The sequence below is a fragment of the Carya illinoinensis genome, chromosome 2, assembly GCF_018687715.1.
Source record: "Carya illinoinensis cultivar Pawnee chromosome 2, C.illinoinensisPawnee_v1, whole genome shotgun sequence".
NCBI lineage: Eukaryota > Viridiplantae > Streptophyta > Magnoliopsida > Fagales > Juglandaceae > Carya > Carya illinoinensis.
Window position 1 is genome coordinate 31573786 of NC_056753.1, and position 23869 is coordinate 31597654.

The 23869-nt window shown below is 36.4% G+C and overlaps 3 protein-coding genes across 9 annotated transcripts; 2 read left to right on the top strand and 1 right to left on the bottom strand.

Moving 5' to 3' along the window:
* The first annotated feature begins 263 nt into the window (after positions 1–263).
* Positions 264–9300, top strand: LOC122300928 (aminopeptidase M1-like). 4 transcript variants are annotated; one of them, XM_043111924.1, is made up of 21 exons: positions 278–680; positions 773–918; positions 1250–1352; positions 2262–2448; positions 2526–2619; positions 3102–3255; positions 3621–3725; positions 3826–3942; positions 4148–4198; positions 4317–4430; positions 5220–5402; positions 5494–5815; positions 6259–6380; positions 6462–6559; positions 6862–7039; positions 7126–7240; positions 7352–7419; positions 7679–7756; positions 7979–8059; positions 8760–8950; positions 9086–9300. In XM_043111924.1, exons 1-20 carry the CDS (start codon positions 456–458, stop codon positions 8940–8942), a joined length of 2724 nt encoding a protein of 907 aa, XP_042967858.1. In that variant the 5' UTR covers positions 278–455; the 3' UTR covers positions 8943–8950; positions 9086–9300. The 4 variants fall into 4 exon arrangements, 3 of the variants coding, with proteins under 3 accessions (XP_042967858.1, XP_042967857.1, XP_042967859.1); XM_043111923.1 differs by having other exon boundaries at positions 284–680; positions 8760–9300; XR_006240093.1 differs by lacking the exons at positions 8760–8950; positions 9086–9300 and having other exon boundaries at positions 264–680; positions 7126–7233; positions 7979–8044.
* Positions 9301–10369: 1069 nt separating this feature from the next.
* Positions 10370–12509, bottom strand: LOC122300929. The gene has a single exon (XM_043111926.1). The coding sequence runs from the start codon at positions 12253–12255 to the stop codon at positions 10519–10521; it is 1737 nt and encodes a 578-aa protein (XP_042967860.1). The 5' UTR covers positions 12256–12509; the 3' UTR covers positions 10370–10518.
* A 4807-nt stretch (positions 12510–17316) lies between these two features.
* LOC122300932 (coatomer subunit zeta-3-like) lies at positions 17317–22419 on the top strand. 4 transcript variants are annotated; one of them, XM_043111929.1, is made up of 6 exons: positions 17317–17596; positions 19688–19847; positions 20960–21107; positions 21207–21284; positions 21681–21765; positions 22109–22419. In XM_043111929.1, the coding sequence occupies exons 1-6, from the start codon at positions 17576–17578 to the stop codon at positions 22166–22168; spliced, it is 552 nt and encodes a 183-aa protein (XP_042967863.1). In that variant the 5' UTR covers positions 17317–17575; the 3' UTR covers positions 22169–22419. The 4 variants fall into 4 exon arrangements, with proteins under 4 accessions (XP_042967863.1, XP_042967864.1, XP_042967862.1 ...); XM_043111930.1 differs by lacking the exon at positions 17317–17596 and adding an exon at positions 18460–18617; XM_043111928.1 differs by lacking the exon at positions 17317–17596 and adding an exon at positions 18625–18883.
* Positions 22420–23869: the final 1450 nt, after the last annotated feature.

Genomic DNA, 23869 nt, shown 5'->3' on the forward strand with positions numbered 1-23869 from the left:
CCTTGTGAGCAACGACATTATTATTATCATCATCTCTATTCATTATATTTATTTTAATTTTTTTTAGTTTTTAAATAATTTTTAAATAAATATGTGATGTATAAATAATACGGAGAACAATTTAATTAATTTAATAAAAATAAAATAAATAAAAAGTAATAATTTTTTTTTAAATATATAAAATACGTTGTCTCCTCCTTCAAACAAAATGGAAAGCGACAGCAACCATGTGACGTGAGAACAGTCAACGGACAGCTCTCATGTTTGGAAACCCGGGAAGTAACTCGTGACAGCTCTCATATATGGATAGAGATAGAGATATTATTGGTGCATACGATTGAAGTGCGGATACAAAAAGGTTATCAACTTATCACCGCTAAAAGCTTCCGCCTTGCACTTTGGTAAGGATACCAAAACAGATTGAGAACTGAGAAGAGTGAATTTGGAGGTGTAAAATGGAGACGAAACGGAGCTGGGAGCAATTCAAAGGCCAAACAAGGCTGCCAAAATTCGCTATCCCAAAACGCTATGATCTTTTTCTCAAACCCGACCTCTCGGCTTGTACTTTTTCTGGTACCGTCCAAGTTAGCCTTAACATCATCGAAGATACAAAGTTCCTCGTCCTAAATGCTCTCGAAATTGTTATCCAGGAAGTCCGGTTCACTGACTCCAATAACCAAGTTACAACTAATCTAACTCTTGCTCTCTATGATGACGGTCCTATGGATTTTTTTTGGGTTTTTAATAGATGTTTGTTTCTTAATTTTTGCAGACATATAGGTCGTGTGATGTTGTTTTGGAGGGTGATGATGAGATACTGGTGCTGGTTTTTAATGAGTTGCTTAATATTGGTGAAGGAGTTTTGTGGATTGAGTTTTCTGCGGCCCTTAACGAGCACTTGATTGGTTTCTATAAATGGTATGCTCTTTTTTTTTTTTCCCAACTTCGATGCAAAATATTTTTCTCCTTTTCTTGTTAGGGCTCTGAGATGACATGGTTAATTTTCAGTGACCTTTTTGTAATATTTGGAGCCCTTCCTCTGTTTGGTACCTAAGAATATCAGGGAAAAGAAAAGAAAGTGGAAATTTTGAATTCTAAATCACTATTGATAATGATCAAATGCACAACAATTCCACGAATTAAGCACGACCTGAAACAACCACATTAATGAATCATGGAGATGCACGGATTGGGATGAACCAAACCTGAAGTAATATATTCATGCTATGAATTAACCTTTTCTTAACAGTACCTATATGGATGGTGGGGTGAAGAAGAATATGGCAGCCACTCAGTTTGAAGCTGTGGAGGCAAGGCGGTGCTTTCCTTGCTGGGATGAGCCTGCTCTTAAGGTATGCGTAATTAAAAATTTCTTCTTGCCTTGAAATTATTTACTTTCTTAATCCTTTCTTTTCTGGACAAGTTAGTATATTATGTATACATTCCTAGGTAAAACAGTGGGGCCTAGGATCCCTACAATCGCCCCGAAGATTCAAACCATGGTGCTAAAGAACTGAAATAAGACAAAACAGGCATGCAAAACAATAAATTAGGACCAGCAGAGTGATTCTGATCTCATGTATTCTTGGCCAATGATTGTGATATTGGCCAGGAGAAGGGTCACCTATAAGTGGTTTGAGTTAGCAGTCCAGTGAGAGGACCTCCAAGAACCTCTACAGCAATCTCCATGAGACATGGAGGCTGCAGTAGGGCAAGGTGCATTGGATCGATATGGAACTGTAGTGGTGTCAGTTCGTTGCACAGTGGCAGATCTAGTGATTTTTGTCTGGACAAAAATTAGGGAGAAGTGAGGATAGAGAAAAAAGAGAAAAGGGAGAGCTGGTTTGAGAGGGTGGTGGAGAGAAAGAGGAGGAATGCTTCTCCCTCTCTCTGGTGGGCTGCACGAAATGGTTTGGTATGGGGCACATGGGTGTCGCACAGAGAGTTGAGAAAAAGGCAGACATGGCTGTTTTACTGTCTTATTTTCATGCTTCTTTTGTAATTAGTATTTGCCTGCTTTTTGGAACACAGGTAGAATATCAAGAATTATAAATGACACTTATGATCTGTTTTAAGGAGAAAAAAAAATATTCTTGTTGACTTGTTATGAAAGAAACAAGCATCAGGTGCGTGTGTGTTTTTTTTTTTTTTTATGAATTGGGTAGTCATGTTTGTTCGTAAGTAAGTGATTATGTTTTTTGTTGTTTAATTTACCTTGAAAAACTAAAAATTTCTCTTTGCTGCTCTGTCATTCTTTACAGGCCACATTCAAGATAACACTAGATGTGCCATCAGACTTGACAGCTTTGTCTAATATGCCAATTGCCGATGAAAATCTTGAAGGAAATATCAGGACTGTTTACTTTGAGGAATCTCCAATCATGTCAACCTATTTGGTGGCTGTTGTTGTTGGTGCCTTTGATTATATTGAAGAAATGACAGCTGATGGTAGGCATATATGGCATAGTCTTACTCCCAAAATAGAAATAACAATGTTGTTATGAGCTATTGCTCTGTGCATACAGGGATTAAGGTTCGTGCATATTGTCCTGTTGGAAAGAGTGATAAAGGGAAGTTTGCTTTAGATGTTGCTGTAAAGTCACTCGATATATTTGCAAAGTAATTTCACTGTTTTCTTCTTGTACATTCTATGTTTTTCAATATTGTTATTACCGAGATAGGCTTATTATAATTAATTCAACAGAAAATAGTGGTACAATCAAATTAGAAATGATAGTGTTTGGCCTATGCTTACGTTAAAGGGATGGTGAAATTTTCGGTACTTCTTGCATGCCAAAACATAATGGATTTATTTTCCTCCCTTTTTATCTCAATTCATTGGTAAACATGAAGGAACAATTTATCTTCTCTGAATTATATGACTGTACCCAAATCAAAGACCTGATCCAACTCCAGCATGGATTCTTTTCAAAAAATTCCTAATCCACAAAGACTGCTCTGGAGAACCTGTGTATCTATCATGGTGTAGGTGACAAGGAATAAAAAGACTGCTAAGCGTTCTCTTTTTGGGGTTGGGAGAAGAGTGTTTATGTTATCTGCAGTGATAATGCTACTCAAACCAGCTTTTGGGCCTTATTTAGGTACTTCTCAACTCCTTTCCCACTTCCAAAACTGGATATGGTTGCCGTCCCTGAATTTGCTGGTGGGGCTATGGAGAATCACGGGTTGATCACATACCGTGAAAATGAGCTACTTTACGATGAGTTGCTTTCTTCAGCAGCTAGGAAACAACGTGTAAGTTACATTTCTAAACAAACTTTTGGCTTATTTTTCTCTTTTGCAGTTTGATGCTGCCTAAAAATAGTTAATCAACTATCAGTCCTAGAGGCTCTTGCTAGTCAAGAAATGAAAGTTCAAACCGGTCTTTTCTTTTTAATTTATATGACTTTATATCCATTTCCCCTTTCCTAGATTAGAACATATTGATGATTGCTTGACTCGGCCAAACAATAAAGGGTTTAGGGAGCAAAGGCAATGAGAAAAAAATCTGGAAACCAAGGAATCTATTTCAATAAAACCATAAAAGTAAGAAGAATAATTCTTTATTTATCTCTTTAATACTTGTATATGTTCTTTGAATCATCATCTTGTTTTCTCAGCTCGTAATTGTTGTGTCACATGAAGTGGCCCATCATTGGTTTGGCAATCTGGTAACAATGGAGTGGTGGACTCATTTATGGCTTAATGAGGGATTTGCAACATGGGTACATTGCAGTTGTCTTATATTATATCTACCACTTGCTGAGCATTACACTGGATTCAATTTTGAAATGTTTGTATCTCTATTCAATCTTAAATTTCCAGGTAAGTTATATGGCCACTGACATCATATTTCCAGAGTGGAAAATATGGACTCAGTTTCTTAAACTAACAACTTATGGCCTACGTGTGGATGCACTGGAACAATCACATCCAATTGAGGTAAAGCATAGTAAATCCTCAAGCTAAAACTTCCTGCTAATACATCACTTGTGCATATTAAGTTCAAAACTTATTAGTGAATTCAGTGATAAAAATAACGAAAACTGCTTCTGGGATTTGCCTCCTGACTCGATTTTCACAGTGCACTAAGTGTCACCAAAGTACAGTTAGTGACAAATTGTCAGCTCATTGTATGTATGTGCAGGCATACATATGCACGTGTGTTGAGTACTACCTAGAAGAAGGGGGGGTGACAGTTATGGAAATCTCTTGTAATCCAACTCCGAAGAATTAAGCATCAAATCTGTTATATCTTCTTAAATTATGCTAATAACCCAGATATGTTCTTCACATGCTGATTTTCATATTTTCAGGTGGAGGTACATCATGCTCGTTCCATACTAGAAGTAGCCGATGATATCAGCTACAATAAGGGATCTGCTGTCATTCGAATGTTGCAGGGTTATCTTGGTGATCATATGTTCCAGGTGATAATTCATGTTCTTAACTTGTAGTGTCGGGTTCTGTTTGGATGGAGGGCCAAAGAATGATTCCATATTTTCATAGTCACATTTCGAGCATTGGTGGACAATATTTTCGTAGTTACTATTTGGAATTTATGGCTTAACACCATTTGTTTGGAAAACTTTTATTGAAAATGTCTGCCACTTTATAAACCTCAAGACTTTCATTTTCTTGTCTGATTATATTTTATGCTTATAATGCTACTGTCTCTCTGATCAGTGGGTGGCCTAAAAAATTTGTTGGTCCTTAGGGTTTTACTCAGGATGCTATTGCCATGTAAATTCTTCTTAAGTCTTTTTCTGGGTCAAAACTCCATGCTGTAGGTGGGTATCTATGAATGTGTTAGAAACCAGAGTTGTTTTGCTTTGAAAATCAACCCGTGCATTGTATCTATTATATTAGTCATGTTGGAAGCTTGCTCTTACCCTTATTCTCTGGTTATTATCAACAATGTCTCCAATTCTCTCATTTTCTTGGTGCTGGAGACCTTAATATCACATTTTCGGGGAAAATGAGAATCTTAGTCATCCCAGAAGTTGATGTCGAGTGGGAGGTTTTTTAGATAATTAAAAAACTGCCTGCTTAAATTGATTAACAAAAATGGCTGAAGTTATGGAGCATATTTTATAGTATGCACTCACTCATTTTAGTTGCTTCTACTTGAATGTGATCATTTTACTGTGCAACAAGTGGATTGAAATCTAAGTTGGCTAAATTACATCCTTAATGCCGTGACTTCTTATTCAAACCAGAAATCTTTAAGTTCATACATAAAAAGATATGCTGGAAAAAATGCAAAGACTGAAGATTTATGGAGCATTCTTTCAGAGGAATCTGGTGTGCAAGTCAACTCAATGATGGAAGCTTGGACAAAGCAAAAGGGATATCCAGTTATCTCTGTAAAATCCAGAGATAACATTTTGGAGTTTGAACAGGTCTAATCATTGATTAGCAGCCAAACATTCATCTTTATCTTTGACCATATTTATTATCTCGGGAACTCTGACACAGTTTTTGGATCTGCAGTCGCAATTCTTGTCATCTGGTTTGCATGATGACAGAATATGGACTGTTCCAATAACCTTGTCCATTGGGTCATATGACAGGCTCAAGACTCTCCCTCTGGAAACGAGGTTTGGGGAATTGGATATATCTGAATTCGTCCATTCTTCAGATGAAAATTCAAGCTCATTCAAGGAAAAGAATGAAGAGAATTGTGATGAACATTTATGGGTCAAGGTTAACATTGATCAGAGTGGTTTCTACAGGGTTGAATATGAAGACAAGCTGGCAGCCCGGCTTAGGAAAGCCGTGGAGGGAAATTACTTGTCAGAAATAGATAAGTTCGGTGTGTACCACATCCAACGATTAATTAATAACTGATCTAGTGTCGTACCAGCATGCTGTATTCATTGACAACTGATCACCGAGGGTGAACCATGATGAATTTGAGAGTTTGGTGCCTGGTTCATTGGGTGGGTGTCACACCAAGGCGGCATCTGTGTGACTAGAGTTTGGCCGACTTAAGGCTACATACTTGCTCTCTCTCTCTCTCTCTCTCTCTCTCTCTCTCTCTCTCTCTCTCTCTCTCTCTCTCTCTCTCTCTCTCTCTCTCTCTCTCTCCCAATCCACTTTTAAATACGCATGAATGAACCAAATAGCATGTTAATGCATATTACCTCATTTATATTCAATTCCTTTACTAGGTGGTTCATCTCTATTTTTGTTGCAAAATTGACCATGCGCAAACAGTCAAAATAGCTTATAACTATGTTTAAATCTCATTTTCAGGAATTTTGGATGATGCATATGCTCTATGTATGGCTTGCAAACAATCACTCTCATTGTTACTTTCCTTGATGGATGCATACAGGAAAGAGCTTGATTTTGTTGTGCTGTTGAAACTCATTGACGTATGGTAACTTCTGTGTCTTGATGATGTTACCATGTACACCAATTATTTACCAGAACTTATTAAGTGACATATGCTACAGGTATGTTATAAAGTTGTGCAGATCTCAGTTGATGCCATCCCAGATCTAGTGAATGAGTTGAAACAATTTTTCATGAATCTTCTCCTGTTTTCCTCAGAGTAAGAAAAATTAAATGTATTACTTATAGTCATCTTCATTCCAACCCATTGGTCGCAGGACGACGATTGAAACCTCATTTTAATGAAATGTTAGTGTAAGGTGTATGCATAATTACTGCCGGCACGGAAAAACTGAAAAGAAATATCCTTGTGGTTCCTTGCAATTTTGCATTGCCATTAAGCTGAGTTTTTCAAATATCAAGCTATCAAAAATGAATATCTTCGTAACCTTGTCTGATTTTTGCAGTCTCCCTAGCATCACATTCTATTTATTGTCATATTTTTCTATGTTCTTTATATAGAAAGTCTGGCTGGGAATCAATTTCTGGAGAGAGTCATTTAAGTGCACTACTAAGAGGAGAAGTCCTTTTGGCCTTGTCTACTTTTGGCCATGATAACACTCACAAGGAAGCAATACGGCGCTTTCAGGCATTTTTGGATGATAGAAATACTCCACTCCTTTCAGCTGACACTAAAAGGGTAACAGGTTGCCCTGTAAATCTAAATCACTTTCTCATTCCAAGGAGTCCATCTGAAGTTGAGATGCTGTATTGTATGCTCTGCAGGCTGCTTACATTGCTGTAATGATGAACACTAGCACCACGAACAGGAATGGGTTTGAGTCCCTATTGAATGTTTATAAAGAGGCGAATACTGTACAGGAGAAAGAACAGGTCTTATGTAAGATTTAGTAACATTTGGACTGAACGTGGAGTCTGAAAATCCACTATCCTGTCTCTTTTGTGAGTGAAAGTCGCATAGATTTAATTTGTTCCTTTGGGCCTTATACAGGTTCTATTGCATCTTGTCCAGACCCAAATATAGTCCTTGAGGTTCTGAACTTCATGTTGTCTGATGAGGTATTACATCGTGCCTACTAAATTATGGTTCTTAATGGCTTCATCTTCCTTGCTGGTCTTACTGTCTTATGATTTGTGCAGTCTTAGGGTGTGCAACCCGCACAATCCCTTGGAAAAAAAGTGGGGCACACCTGAGACCCACATGAAAAAATTCACTTTTTCATGGTGGGCCTCACTTTTTTTCAAAGGGACTGGGCGTGGCATGCACACCTTTGGACTGTATTTAGCATTACTCTACTTTATCTCACTATCCATTCAGGTTCGGGATCAAGATGCCACTTACGTGCTAGCTGGAATAAGCTTGGAAGGCGGTGAAGTAGCATGGAGATGGTTGAAGGTATGCATCTCTGGGCAACTTCGTCATGTTGATTCTTACTCTGACAATTATTATCATATTGGGATTCATGAAATAATTGGGAGTGTGTCCAATTGGTGACATTCTTGGGAAAAATATTACAAAAATGAGAGATAGGAAGTAACTAGTAATATCGAATGTTATTGAAGGTTTCCCTCTGAATTTTACAATTTGGCAAGTCTTGTTTATTCGGTGATGATGCAGGAAAATTGGGAGTTGATCTCCAACAAATATGGTGGTGACGGAATGCTAATCCACCATTTAATTCAGCGTGTTATCACTTTGGTAAGAAATTTGGCCTCCTTGAATAGCAGTGGTACATGTGCTGCATCTTTACGTCTCATTTTCATAAATGCAGTTTTCTATGATCCATTTGCTGATTAGGTCAGTAGAAATTCTGTGCAGATTGATTTGGTCAACTATTATATATTGATAAGCTTAGTTGGGTTGCGGTCATGTTGCCTACCGTCCGCCTATACCCTTCAGAGAGGCATGGACCAAATGTGCTATAATAAAGATTCAGATTCATTTATTATTTGAGAATATATCACTTCTGAAGGGTGTGTTCCTCATTTAAAAAACCACATTTACAAGTTTGGTGGTTAATCTTACGATGAACTTCTTCACTGCCAAAGGATCACTCTCAAATTACTTAATTATGGCCAAGAAAACACTATGATGCATAGTTCTTTATTAATGTTTGAGCTATCTGCTAGTCAGAGTACTCCTTTTGGGGTGAGTTTGGAGTTACTCGTGGGCCTCATCGTTCCCACCCCTCCCTTTTACAAGCACTTGGACTTAAAACTGTAGAGTCTGGAGATTAGTACTGAATTGAATGATGTAATTGAGTCATCTATGTCGGTGCATATATATCTACTCATTTAAAAGCACCTATGAGATGTCGTGTAGTTATGTTTTGGTGTAGCCATCATAATTAAGTGACTCTCAAAACAAATAGACTGACTCGAATTTTGTCATCTGGCAGTTCTGCAGCAATGAAAAGGCAGATGAGATAGAAGCATTTTTTGAAAGCCGCAAGCGTCCTTCTTTTGATATGAATTTGAGGCAAGCCATTGAGCAAGTCCGAATCAAAGCGAGGTGGGTTGAGAACATAAGGCATGAACAACCTCTACGAGACCTAATCAAACACTTGGCTCACAAGAAATAAGGATCAAGGTGCTTCTAAGTTCTTGTCCAAATTTTAGGGTCTCGAGTAGAATAAAGATAGACAAATGAAATGGGTCGTATAACATTTATTGCTTATTTAATCTTGTTCGAATTTTTTCACTTGGGCAACAATAAATGTTGTAGGAACTACTTCATGTATTTCTCTCTCTTCCACTTGAGGCTCTCAAATTCGGTCAGAACTTCTGGAAATCTTCTTCATAAGAAGTAATAGCTTTCAATTTGCTTCAAAGCTATATACTGTGGACATGATTATGTAAGACTGACGAGCTATTGACACTACATGGTCGAAAAATGGGGTGACATCATGTGTTGTAAATAAATAAGTCAACTTAGTCGAACACGAGAAGGTCAACTTAGTCAACCCGATACCATAAATCAACTAATTTGGAAGCAAGTTAGTTGTGCCAGACAAACAAATTAACCAGATTATATATTCCGCAGCTCCTACTCAAATCTCCTAACCACTTTAGGTGCTATTACAACATTGTTGTAAAAATGTGTTGTGTGTATTATTGCTCATTATCTGCTTAGCACTTAGAATTTATGATTAGCTATAAAGAGACTGTGCCGGTCCATTACTTACAACGATTCTGACTGGAATAATTCTATATACCACACTCTCATCCTATTTTCATCTTATTAAATAAGATGTGGCTCATTTATTACCATTGGATGATAAAAAAACATACAATAAATAATCATTTAATAATGATAAATGTGTCACATCTTACTTAATGAGATGGTAATATGATGTATAGAATTTTCCTTCTAACTAATGACCATCAGGAAAACACTCGTCAAGATCAACTTGAGTGCTTGAAGTGCAAGAGTGATAGACACACGTAAAATATACTCTACAGCATTTGTTGTTGTCTATGTGGGTTTTTGCAAATAACATTATACGCTCAATAGATATTGTAAAACTCACTTCATATGTACGCCTCTAGTAGAGATCTTGATCCTCGATAAAGAGCCATTTCGTTGGCTGATCTCCCTTCCCCAAAAGTTGGTTATGTATGAAGCAAAGTTACTTCTCCCATTACTACTACTTAGCTGTAACGTGCCGAGAACCATTCCATTTTCTGGTACCTACTAGATCGCGAACAAGCACACGAAGAAAGACAGCTAAAGTCCAAACCCAAACATACCAAAGACCACAGCTTAGAATTAAATACAAATCCTGACACGATCTTAGTTTATGCAATCCATCCCTGCAACACTCGGTAACAAATACATTCGAGAACAGCAGGAAACAAAAAAACAAGTGATTGAACTTTGAAGCAGAAGGCTCCTAAAAAAGGAAAGATAAAAAGAGCAATTAGTGGAAGGAAAATTATATTTTCAAGCCGGTATGTAAAACACATTGATTAAACTGTTTGTATGATATAATTTAAATTGTAAGATATATTTTTAAATTTAAATTTTACAAATTAAATTTTATTATTTAAATAATATAAATAATATACTCTAATTCGAGAATAGAACAGCTATTGAAAATAAAGAAAAGCAAAACCGAAAGGACAATCGAAAGCAAAAGCAGTCTAGCCATTACAACTTCAAACTCTAATTGGGCCTGTTCCTTGTACGGTTTCTGCATCTGGGCTTTGTCCTGGTCCTGTATTGAATTTACCCCTGCCTTGCCTCTCATTGATGGAATTCATCTTCTCCAACTCCAAACCAGCTCTAAACTTTGCAATGAATGTATCAGCTTTGGTGTTAACATCCGGGCTCGGACAGATCATCGGCATCGTCGTTGGAACTGGACCGTCCTTTCCAGCTGCGCCTCTCGAAGAATTTCCCTCCTCATCATCATCTACGCCCTGAGAAACGCTTCGGGAGCTAGTATTGCTTTTCGTCCCAACAAAGTCACCATGCACCACAAACTTCGAGCCCCACATTCTGAACGGCGGCAGTGACGGAGGTGTCGGAACCAGTGGAGACTCATTGCAGGATCTCAGGTTTCCGTTGCCACCACTGAAACTGTTTGTCTTAACTGGCAGCGGAGATTTACTGGCCGTAATAGGCCCTCTTCCAGATTTGGTTGTTGATGCTGCTCGCACTATCTTGGCCCGTGCTGGTGGCAGCGGAGGCGGGGCCGGTGATGCATCTGATTTAACTTGTTTGGTCTTTCCCTTTTTGGTAGAGAACAGAATGTGAAACACAGACGAAGGAGGCGGAGGGGACGGCAGAGATGGAGGGGGCGATGGTGGTGGGTATAAAGGAAGATAGGAAGTAGGTTGGGGCTCTAGTATGGTGTCGAAATTTTCGAAACTCTTCTGTCTTTGTTTCTTCTTCCTCCTCCTCATCGAGCTCAAGAAATCTTTGGCGCCAGAAGAGCCTTCTGAAGACCTCTTCTTCTCATTCTTGCCTCCAGTGCTCGCTTCTTCCGTATGTTGAAACAATGGCGGCGGTGGTGGTGACTGTAGGGTTTGAAGATTCTTGGCTTCCTCTGAATCATTTTTTCCCAGGTTTTCAATTTTTTCATGGTGGTATTCACCAAGAGCTTGATATGATGTTCTCTTTGCTCTGCGCTTAACTAACTTGGGTGGCGCTGTTTGAGGTGGGGACGGAGGCCTAGGATCCCGAGGTAGCGGTGGCGGATGTGAGTTTGACGAAAATTGCTCTGTATAGACTACAAAAGTGTCCACCTGATCTATAGTCTTCGTCTTCGAGTTTTCTTCTTCCTCTTCTTCTGCTTGAGGCTCTGGCCGAGAATGGCCGTAATGCACTTGATCCGAGCCCGGAAACCGATGACTACTGACTTGGGCATCATCGTAGAATCGCCCCCGTTCATCTACGGTTACCCACGCAGACTCTTGACGTAGATCAGGGTACGAACTGCTGCTCCTTAACCTATTGATCATCGGGTGATTATCGTTATGACCAGCCGTACTCCGATCTGCATATAATTCGTACCATCTATGTGGGGTTGATGGATTCGACTTGTTAGCCTCTAGCAATGCGTTTAGAATGCTTGGATCTTCGTAGGAGCTCGATTCGTTGTTGCTGTAGTTGTTTGTGTTTCTGCTGAGGAATCCGCAAGCAATGGCGAAAAGAACGAGAAATAGATTGAGGGAGTCCCATCTTTTCTTCACTAAATGTGGTCTAAATATTTGCGAGGTGGAAGACAGAAACGAAGGGATTACTACGAAGAAAAAGAAAAGGGCAATGACTAACAAAAGTAGGAGAAGAAGACCGGAGTTGAGGAAGCGAGACGATGGGCGGTGGCGACTGCGAGGATTGTCGGTGGTTTGTAGCCAAAATGGTGGATGCATGTCTTCATCTTCTTCCATTAATATATATTTTAAGGTTGAATTGTGTGTGCTTTTTGGGAAAGGGTTGTGGACTAGGCGATGATCGAGCTTTTTCAGACACTTTCTTGCTTCTTCTTTTTTTATGGCTTTGCTTTGCTCGTTTTGCTCGTGCTTGGTGGTTCAGCTTGATCGATCAAATATGTTTTATTATGTGTGTATGATCAATGTTGGAGTACTGTATTTGTGCAGGTGGTGTCTTTTTCTTTTTTATTTGGGGGGTAAAAAGCACATGATTCATGCGCAAGGTAAAGAAGGACCAAGCAAGCCTTCATGTTTGAAAGTATTGTGAAGTCGTTTTTAAAAAGAAATTTATCTATAATTAGAAAGTTAATTTTTTTATATAAATTTTATATTTATTTTTTTTAAAACGATTATGTAATATTTACACATTCACGATTATAAATATAATTTTTTTAATTTTATTACATACCTTAGACATGCCACATTATTACAATTTGCGGGATGATCTTAGCATGAGGTTTTATTTATTTATTTATTTATTTTTTAACACAATGAATGGGTTATGAATTGATAATAGTATTTTGTAGTAGATGAAATGTTGTCTGTCAATTAACCCATGCTCAATACTTTTGCAGCAAGCATTCAGACTTTGACGCCAATCATTAGCCACTCTCTTTGATTCCCTTTACATTCAATTTCTTGTTGGCTTTTTTCAGGGGGTATTTTGCCAGCTGTTTTGACATCCATTACAGAAAGATAGAGATCTCTAAAGTTCCAAAGAGGAGATGCATCAAAACTAAAGATCAACGAAATAAATAATTATCTAATCTCACATGAAAATAATTTATTTTTTACTGATAGATTTTATTTTTTCAAGAAAATTTGCATGAATATTTTCTAAGAAAGTAATGTTACGGAAAGTTATTTTTAAGTATTCTTTATATATTCTATGATATAATTGATTGTGTTAATTATTTTTTTAATACGTAGCTAATCATATCAATACAATACGTAAAAGAGTACATAAAAATAACTGCATATAAAAATTTTATTCTAAGAATGTATCTAATACTTCTTACCAAATTAAATACTTGGCCTGGTTATTGAATTCCCACAACTGTTATCGCATTCGAAGCTGGGGTTGGTCTGCCCACGTTTCCATTTTTAGCTCCAAAATGATATAATCTACCCTTTTTTTAGCCTAATATTTTAAGATGAATGCTATAGTCATAAATGAATTATATAAAAAATAATCACATAAATTAACGTGTTTTTATATAATTTATCAGATTTACTTTATAATAAAAATAATTTTACAATCGATAAATTACATCAATTTATATATCGGTTTAAATGGATAATGCTTTATCCACAGAAGGTGGCGTGGCCACCGATTGTACTTTTTAATTTTTTTAATATATATTTTTTAACTTAGTGATTAAGGAAGTGTTTTTAAATGATGTTGTGATTTTTATTTATTTTTAAAAAATATTTAAATATATTAAAAAATACATATAAAAAATGAAAAACAAAAAAAAAAAATTGTTTTGCCTTTTCGGTGGCAACCTTCGGTGGCGTTTTTCTGTGGACGTAGCAGCGTCCCGGTTTAAATTAACGCATGCACCACGTACTGGTTACCAACTTTTTCTTGAGATGCTTTGGTTGCTATGTTGCTGCTTAAAGTATGGACCACAACATCATATCGCTTTTACTTCTGAAGCTTACAAGTTTTCCTTCCAAAAACAATACTAACAAAGACTTTTTGAGAAATAGACTTCTATTCATCATAAAAGAATAAAGTTATATTTGTGATTAAAAAATACAGGTAACAAGCTCTCACTGATTACAAGCTAACCCGAACATTATCTAAACTTTAATAGACTCTCCAGTGACAAGATCATTCTGAGATGCGAGATTTCTGTAACAACAGATGTATCTATCTCAATTTGTTTGAAAAAAACACATACCAACTGGCCCCCACCCTCCAAAGGAAGTGAGGAAGTCAAACCCTCATCCTCCAAAGAGGGAGAGGGACTCAACCCTCCTCCTCTATTGGAGGAGAGAGACTTGTCTGATATGGACAACAAAGTCCAATAGCCTATTTATATTTATTTAATATTTAAAACCTTAATAAAAACTAAAAAACTAAAACAAACATTTTGGCCCTCCACCCACATTCTGCCCACTTGTCCATCCGATTATAGTGCTCGACAAACAACCACATTCTCCTGTAGCAAACATGTTCATTCTTCTCCCACAACACTAATATGCATGGGACTACCGTGCCTGCACATGGGTAGCAAGCACGCTTGCCTCCCCCATGTTTTCCTGCAACTGAGAACCAACCAGCTCCAGCACCAGTATCACAACCCACCAACCCAGTGAGCATGCGTGTCTTCCCCCAAAAGCAGTAAATCGAGTACCATCAACCCAAGCGCCACCATAGCTTAGGCGGGTCAGCCTGCCGCCAAGGTCGGCTCAATAGATTTTGAGACCTAAGGCGATAAGTTAAAATGGACATTTTTCTTATATAAAATTAACTAAGTTATATCTAAATATATTTTTATTTAAAAATTATTCTTCTTGCTTTTTGAGATGCAAAATTACTAATTAAATTTTTATATTCAATTTTTTCTAATATCTCTTTCTCAATTGATAATATGGTTAGTTCATTTAATCTTTTTTGCAACATTGTTGATCATCTTAGATAAGATTTTATCAATTTTAATTTTGAAAAACTTCTTTATGTAGAAGCAACAGTAATAGGTATTGTTAATAAAATTCTGTAAGCGATACATGCATTTGGAAAAGAATAAAGCCTTTTTATATAATTTAATATATCGATAGGAGTGCTTTATGCTACTGATAAAAATGTCTAGAGTTCTCATCCTTAAGAAAGTTTATATCACTATATCTAATTGGATCATTTTCTACTAATAAATCTCTTAATTTTAATTTCTTTGTTTAGTATAGATAATTTATTTTTTAAATTTTTTTTTACTTAATTATTTATTTTTTTAGTATTTTTTGAGGCATTCTTCCCCTATGAGGCCTTAGGCAACCACCTAACTCGCCTTATAGGAGAGTTAGCCCTATCTACCGCATCCCGCACTACCCTGCCTCCAGTATCAGCAACTTGCCTCCCTTTAGTCCAAACACCCATATCCAAATGAAAACAGAGCATAACATGGCTTACAGAAAGCCTTAGTTTGAAAATAGCCAGCACCTCTCTTAAGCGACCATGACCACAGCCACCGAAAGCCTTATTTACAAACACCCAAGCAACATCAAACTAAGACTAGACTGAAAAAATACCAAAAGAAACTGTAAACAAACAAAATAGGAAAAAAACTAGATTGGAAAAAACATCGAACAAAAACTGTAAGCAACCGTCGTCATCACCCCCTCTCCGACCACCATCCACAAGAATATCTGTCGTGAGCTACAGTCGGGCTGCACCCCAAAAAATGCTTTATCCCCCCATACCTAGGCATGCATCCTAAAAAACCTCCTCTGTTTTTAATAGATAAAACAGAGTACCTTAAACCCTGCGAGAGTACACTTGATGGACTCCAAAGTGGACCGAGTTTTAAAGATCTCTTACAAGTTTCAAATTGGGCAATCACAAGTCCAAGGCCTAAGCTTTTATGCACTCCTTCGCCTTTAAGAGCAAGACGCCCTGACCTTGCCCACACCAAAAACTCTCCACTTTACCACCATGCCCAATTACATGGTATTGTTATAATGGTCAACTTAGACAAAACTAGCTTTCAAACACCCATTCCCACGGCCAAAAAATAATCTAAGCCCCTCCACCTCTATCGTGTAATATCATTCCACCCAACTGCGTGTTTTATTATGGTGGACGATTCATGATCCAAAACCGGGTCGTGGAACTTTCAAGCTACCATAACCACAACCTTGCTCCCCATCTACGTGCTTTCAAACAACCATTCCCACGGCCAAAATGAAGCCAAGACCCTCCACCTCCATCGTGCAATATTACTCCACTCAGCTGGGTGATTTATTATGGTGGATGGCTTTGGAATCCAAGACCTGGTGGTGGAGCTTTCAAGCCACCATAATCACAACCAAAGATGTTTTATTAACAAATACAAACCAAATGCAAGGAAAAACCAGAAACCAAAGGAGGAGATGTAGGGAGGGAGGGAGGGAGGGAGGGAGGTGGGAGCCGGGGTAGACGGATTTCTAAGTTTTATTTTCTAGAGAGGTGATGGAGCTTCTCTCACTAGAACCAATAGTCGATCTCCACAATACTAACAAAGATAATTAATTAAAATTTGTACTTACTTTCATCCCATAATAATGGGTTTGACAGCTCGTCTTTGTACACTTTTTTTCATCTCATACGTAATAAACATTAAATCTATTTAATAATAAATATAATTTCATAATATAAATAATTTTATAATTTGATATACAACATTAAATCACATTATTTGTAAAATTTTTCTGTGGCCAAAGTACAAAGAGAATTCAAAATCTGCTTTAATTTTAGGTAGCCGAGCCTTAATTATCAATTGCCTCTCTTCCTGCGTGTCATTACAATCGCTGAAAGGAAGTTGGGGTTACAAAACTCGGACTTTTTTTTGGGGGGGGGGGGGGGTCTATAACTGCTGTTGTAATTTCACAGCAACCGTACAATATCAAAGTCTGCAATTACGACCATCATATCTGGGATCAATGAAAATATTATAAATGGCATACAAATGATGCTTTTCATAATTAAATTTTGTTACGTATAAATAAAATTGCATACTAATTTATATATTAATATTGATTTTTTTATATTTAAAAATTAAATTAATACTATTTTTAATAAAATTTACTTTTTGATCAATTACAATAAATTAAGATACATATTAATATATAAATATACTTGCAACTAAATTTTTTTCTTATAATTCATTGCAATTGAGATCCGTGCAGTAAAGTGACAACACATCGCTTGTCACGTTTTTATAGAGAAGAAACGGACCATTTCTATGGTTATTTGAGCAGTAGAGTAGGAGTACATTGTGCGTGCGTGCGTGCGTGCGGGTGTTAGCAGGAGATTTTAAGAGAAACCGTGAGGTTGATAAGAGATTATCGCCACAAGTAACGAAACAAACAGAGCATCCCAACAGAAGACTGCAAGAGGAAAGCTCATCCATCGGACACACAAATTCCACTAAAGGGGGATAGTGAGGTAAAGAGCTAGCAAAACCATCCAATTCTGCAGGCAAAGGACGGATGGAGACGCAGGAAAGAGGGTTCACTTGCCATCTCTTGTGAAGTTTTCAGTTTTTCAGAAATTTACAGGTTGACATCTCGGCCGATGCGCACGATATCAAGCAAGGTTTGTATGGTGTTTGCAGTCAAGAAATTACTCACATAATTTTTATGGGAGTAATGTTAGATGTAGTTTTATGAAAAGTAAATCCTATAAATTATATGTTTATTATTATTATTTTTTAAATGTGTTTGACTTACACATCTTAATACAACAAATATTATTTTTCTCTTCAAAATGGAGGCTAGTATGCTATCCAGATTCTCATATGATAGCGAAAAATGCGTGGATCATGATGAATATTAGTTTATTTATTTACTTAAGAGTAAAATGAAGATTTCTTTGTTTGATAAAAGACAAGGTTAGATATGTAAAGTGGTATTATAAAAACAAAAATTATAAATTAACGTGAGTTAATATAATAAGTGTGATCTATTTTATATTAAACAGTAGTTTAGAACTTAATATACCAAATCGAGTTTTATAAGTTTGTAAGTCTTTTTCTATAAAATTCCTTTGTAGATCATGATATACTTGTTAGAGAACTGTCACGTTTACGGATGAATATTTTCAACTTGTCGTATCATGATAAGTTTGCGTATTCTTTTTTAAATCTAGCAATTTTTTGAAAATAAATTTATATAATTATATAAATATGATATATTAATTTATAAATTTATTTTTATAAATATTTTTTTTGGCCAAATCCTTTTGTACTTAAAAAATAGTCTATTATTAAAAAATTATTTTTTTTTATGAGTCATTATTTTTTAAAATAATTACGTGATATTTTAACTGGAATTATCTATTCTAAAAAAAACCTTTTTTATAGTCATATTATTTTTTAAAATAATTGCGTGATAATTACATGATCACTGTTGGTCGACTAGAATTAATTAAAAAAAAAAAAAAAAAAAGGCTTATTACGGATCAATAACATGTGTATGAAGCCATGACTGTACGTACATAAATTAAATTTTCTAAGCATTTTTCTGCTTAATTCTGGTCCGTCAGCGTGCTCGTTGCGTTCGCCAAAACGTACTGAAATTTGAAAATATTCTCACATCTTCCGTTATCAATGGCCCTCGTAAGTCTCTCTTTCTCATATGTTATGAATCTCAGAGCAATACATTTTGGATTTTTAGTCTTCATCTGGTTCTGAGAAAATGGGATGGAAGAGAAAAGAGGCGGAGCACCTAAAAACAGAGTCCCCGAGTACTTCATTACGATAGATCCGTTAATTGGCGGGAATTATATATGGTACAGAGGTTTCGCTGGTATGCACAGCTAGTTTGGATTGTCTTAGGTGGCCTAGAAATTAGATTAGCGATAGTTTTCTCGTCAGCCAAACAGGTTGTAAGCATTACTGCTACTCTTTTATTTCGTTGTGTTGGTGTGTTATTGCCTGTGGATCTGAAATTCGTGGTATTTAAAGTCTGTTTTGTTCAGATCTATCTAATGTATGAATCCGTTTGATGTCGTTCAAGTTTTACAAATTGTTCGTTATATCAAATCAACCAAGACTTACTGCGTGACCTTGGAAATGCTAGCCATTTGGGGATTTTTGGTTAATGTAGGCCCTCATGACCCTTGCTAGGACGTTTTTGTGTCTGGTTTTGGAAGTCGTGGTTGATTTAGGTCACTTTGTGTTGTAATTTTGTCTTAATCGGGGTAGGAGTAATTGGATGATGGGAAGTGTACTAGGTGGAAAAATGCACACGCTTGCGGCAACAAATGCACGGTGATCTGTTTGATGCACTGTCTAGAACCACTAGAGTTGCAGGGAATTGTGGAAGGTTACTCCACTAGTTTGGTTTGCCTTGCTGGTGCGGGGGAAGTTGATGGTGGGTTCTCCATTACCGCCACTTTGCCTTACAGCTTTTTTATATAAATTAAGCACATTAGAAAATAGTGCCACTGCCATAATCTCTTACTCCAATGGATTGTACGTTGATCCATGAGGGTTGCTGGTTCTAGTTCTGGTTCTGCTTTTTTGTTTTTTTTTTTTTTGGGGGGGGGGGGGGGGGGGGGGGGGTGGATTTTGAGTAATTTTGTCGCTTTTCCCCTATATTTTTTTTGTCAAGTTTTAGGCCTGCCTGCCTCTGCAATATGAAGGGATATATTATTCTATTCATCTAGTTGTTTTGTGTTTTATAGGAATCATTTCCTTCAGTAAAAAACATTCTTCTTCTAGACTCAGAAGGGAAGCGTGTAGCAGTCAAGTATTACTCAGATGATTGGCCAACAAATAGTTCAAAGTTAGCTTTTGAAAAATCTGTTTTTACTAAGACTTTGAAGTCTAATGCTCGGGCAGAAGGTATGCTGCAGTATATATCTTTTATCTAATTTTTCAGATTGCAACATGGTTTATACTCTTATAAAGGTCTGAAGGGTGGCGAGTTTTGTTGAGGATGTGAGGTGCCATATCCATGGTGCTATACATTCATCAACAAATCTCTAGATGTCAAACAGCAAACCTCTCCTTGTTAATGGGATATAAAGCCAATATATATATATATGATATAAACCGCTTGATATTTTGTCAAACTGGGAACTATGTTCTTAAGCATAATTAGTAAGCAGTTTTAATCTTTTAACTAAGGAAGCTTCCTTTTATATATTTGAGAAGAAAAAAAAAAGTGTGCCTCGCATCAATTTACAAGCAGAACATCAGTGCAAACTTGTAAATCCATGCTTGCCATGCTATATTGAGACCTTGAACAAGTGCAGTCATCACACTGCTGCAATATATACTTCTTTTCTAGAAGACCTACGTCACATTTTATTCCCAAGATTTTGTTCGTTGTCTTGCATCTCAAAAATCATCCTCATTTAATTGAAAACCCTATTAGTCGAGTTTGTCTGCTCTAGATAGTACACGGCCATTTGGTCAATTGCTTACTATATCCTTAAAACTGTAAAATTGAGCACCATCATTGATCTCATACATATATTTTTCCCTTTGAACAGTTTGGAGGCAAAGGTTGTAAGTTATTAACTTTTTCTATTTAGTAAACTTGGCTAACTGCTGATTAGCATTTTTCCCGTTGAACATGAAAACATCCCTAGCTTTCAAGGGCATTCTATTCTATTGCTTGCATTACTTACTGTATGATTTTTGTGTGGTAACAACAGTTACCCTTATATGACTGCCACTTAGAAATGTGTACGGGTTTTGGCATCTTACTTCTAATTGCACCAAGTTTTGAGATTAATTAGATTATCATCTTTTTCATCAGCATCAAGAGGTTAGTAAAGCCAAAAACATATGCCTTTTGATTACAATAGCCATATTCTATCATGGTTTTCATCAATTTTGCTTGACCAGAAATGTTTCCTCGAGCTGGCACCACACAGAAACAAAATATTATAATTCCAGGGGATGTTATGTCTTGAGACCTGAATATACTGCTACATTATTATCTGCAGCGGAGATATCTATGTTCGAGAACAACATTGTTATTTACAAGTTTGTGCAGGACCTGCACTTCTTTGTGACTGGAGGTGATGATGAAAATGAACTCATCTTAGCCACAGTTCTTCAGGGATTCTTTGATGCAGTTGCCCTTCTCTTGAGGTACTGTTTGTTATATATTTTGCATTTGTTTCTTGATTATGGTAAAACAATTTATTGACTGGCTTCTGTTTCTTGATTTCTTGCATGTTCTTGTTTCAGGAACAATGTTGACAAAATGGAGGCACTTGGGAACTTGGATCTTATTCTCTTATGCCTTGATGAGATTGTTGATGGAGGGTATTTAACACACTTCTTGTATTGCACATAGTCAGCATGTACACACTTAATCATTGTCTGCATGTTCATTGTTCTGACCATCCAAAATTTATTTGAGATCAGTACTGCAAAAATAAAATAATGAATGTAATATCGGGGTCTGATAGATCAAATGGATATGAGTAGCAGATAGGAATAGACTTTATACTTCCAAATTGGACCATTATTCTCTTTTGAGTTAAAATACTGTCCACGGAACCCATAACATCCATCACCATTCTCCCTTCTCTATGGAGGATTGTAGCTGCAAGTTTGTTTCCCTGGCTTGTTGATAGGTTTATTACAGAACTAATCACCACCCTATTTTTACGATCAATGAAGGTGTTATTTATTAAGGTAACTTTATCTATTTGGCAGGATGATACTTGAAACAGATGCCAGTGTCATTGCAGGAAAAGTGGCGAACCATAGCATGGAAGCTGACGCACCATTGTCTGAGCAAGTAATGCAATTATATATCTTTCTGTTGGTTGTTCCCCCCACTTGTAAACAAATTAGTTGATCTTTAACCTATCCAATTATACAAACTAGGAGAGATCTTAAGAGATTGTCAGGTGATATTACCGAAGTTCCAAATTTTAAATTCTTACTTATATCATATGCCTAATCTATGTCATCCCACTGACACCAACTCCATTTTTTCACTTTGTTTTTTGGGGGGGGACAAACAAAGGATGGGCGAACAGCCAACTGCTAGAAGAAGTGCCTTTGTCCTGTTAGGTTTCTAGAATCTAATCCGTATCTTTAAGCCTAATATTTTCTTCTTCTTAATGTTAATATGGCAGACTATAACTCAAGCATGGGCCACGGCACGTGAACATTTGACAAGAACCCTTCTCAAATGATTTATGCCGCCGGCACCACGGAGGATTTGTCATATTGAGTTGGATTCTTTTGGTTGTTGAAATTTCCGCTTCTGCAGCTTCCTTCTTTTTCCTTTGTTTAGCTGATGGGGCGACAAGAATGGTGCAATTGGGGCTCTCTTTTTGTCCCACTATCTTCTCTTTTCCTTCAATAATATCAGTTGTTTCTTGTAGACTTTGTCGTGATCTAACCAAAAATAATAATAATAATAATGATTCCATTTCCAGCCAAACAAACACCTTGAATTCCTTTTTTTGTCAAGGAAGTGTTTGAGATGTTTTCTACTTTCTGTTAATGCAATCCTTGAATGAATTATGCAGCATTCACTTCAATTGTTGCGCGCCATGTCACGCGTATACTCGCACCTTTGCCGCGTCTTTTGGTCCCCTTCTGGAATTTCAGATGCGTTTCGCACGTGTGGAAAATTGAAAACCCAGGGTCCCAGTCAAACCGTGGGGGCGCGTGCTTCCAGTGCTTCCACGACTCGTCGTAGAAGCCCACATGTAATTACGTGTTTGCGTTTGCGTATTTCATCTGCCGTCCGTGTCTTTTGAAAATTTTGGGAATTTTAGAAAGAAGATTCCTCGAAAAAAATAAAATGAAATAAATAAATAGAATCAGACTTTATCCATTTATATTTTCACTAAATGATCAAATTAATATAAATTATTATTTATTCGTTTTAACTGATCATTAGACGGATTAAAAGTAAATGAAGTTATATAATCTTAAAAATAAATGAATTATAAAATGTTTGAAACAAAAAACAATTTTAATAATTTAAAGGGATAATATGTAATTTAGGGGAAAAAACGTGCATTATATTTTATTATAGAAAATACTTTAACCACAAAATAAAACTCACAAATTAATGTCACTTGATATGATATATTAGATTATAAAATTATTTTTATTATAAAATAAATCTAATAAATTTCATGACGATACATTAATTTATAAATTTATTTGGTATAATCCCTTCAATCCGTTCTCATTTATTATTTGCAAGCGCCGGTGGGCGGAAGCTACGTGCATGTTACCTTAACGTGTTATCTAGAACAGAATGCCAGGACCAACCTTTTATTTTATTTTATTTTTTTTACTCAATTTCTGGTCAAACAATAAAAATATAATAATTAGAGTGGACAGTTTTGAATAAATTTTCAGGATTTCCCAATATAAAAACAGAAAAAGATCACATTGAAAGTCTTAAATGTTATTCAATCTATTTGCATGTATTTTCAAAGACGTATGATTCAGGGAGAGATTCAAATATAAGACCATAAAGAAGCAAGGACGAACAATTTATTATTTAATACAATTTTGTCAATGGTGTTCTAAATGAACAAAATAAAGTTAATGGTGGTAGGAAGCCATTATTATTTTTCTTTTTCTTTTTACCAACGTGAAACCCTCCCACTAATGGACTAAAAGGTAGGTTTAAACAGCATATATTGGTAAATAATGTTTAAATAATACCTTCTCGAAACTAATGGTCCCCAGCATTTCTCCTTATAGTTTTTTTTTTTATTTAGTAATTAAGTAAATATTTTTTATTAATATCGTTAAAAATATAAAAAAATGTATGGAAAAAAAAGACAGTATGCCTCGGCGAAAGAATCTCTCAGCGGAGATTCTCAGTAACTGTAGTGCCACCCATTAAGAAAACCCCGCTCTAAATT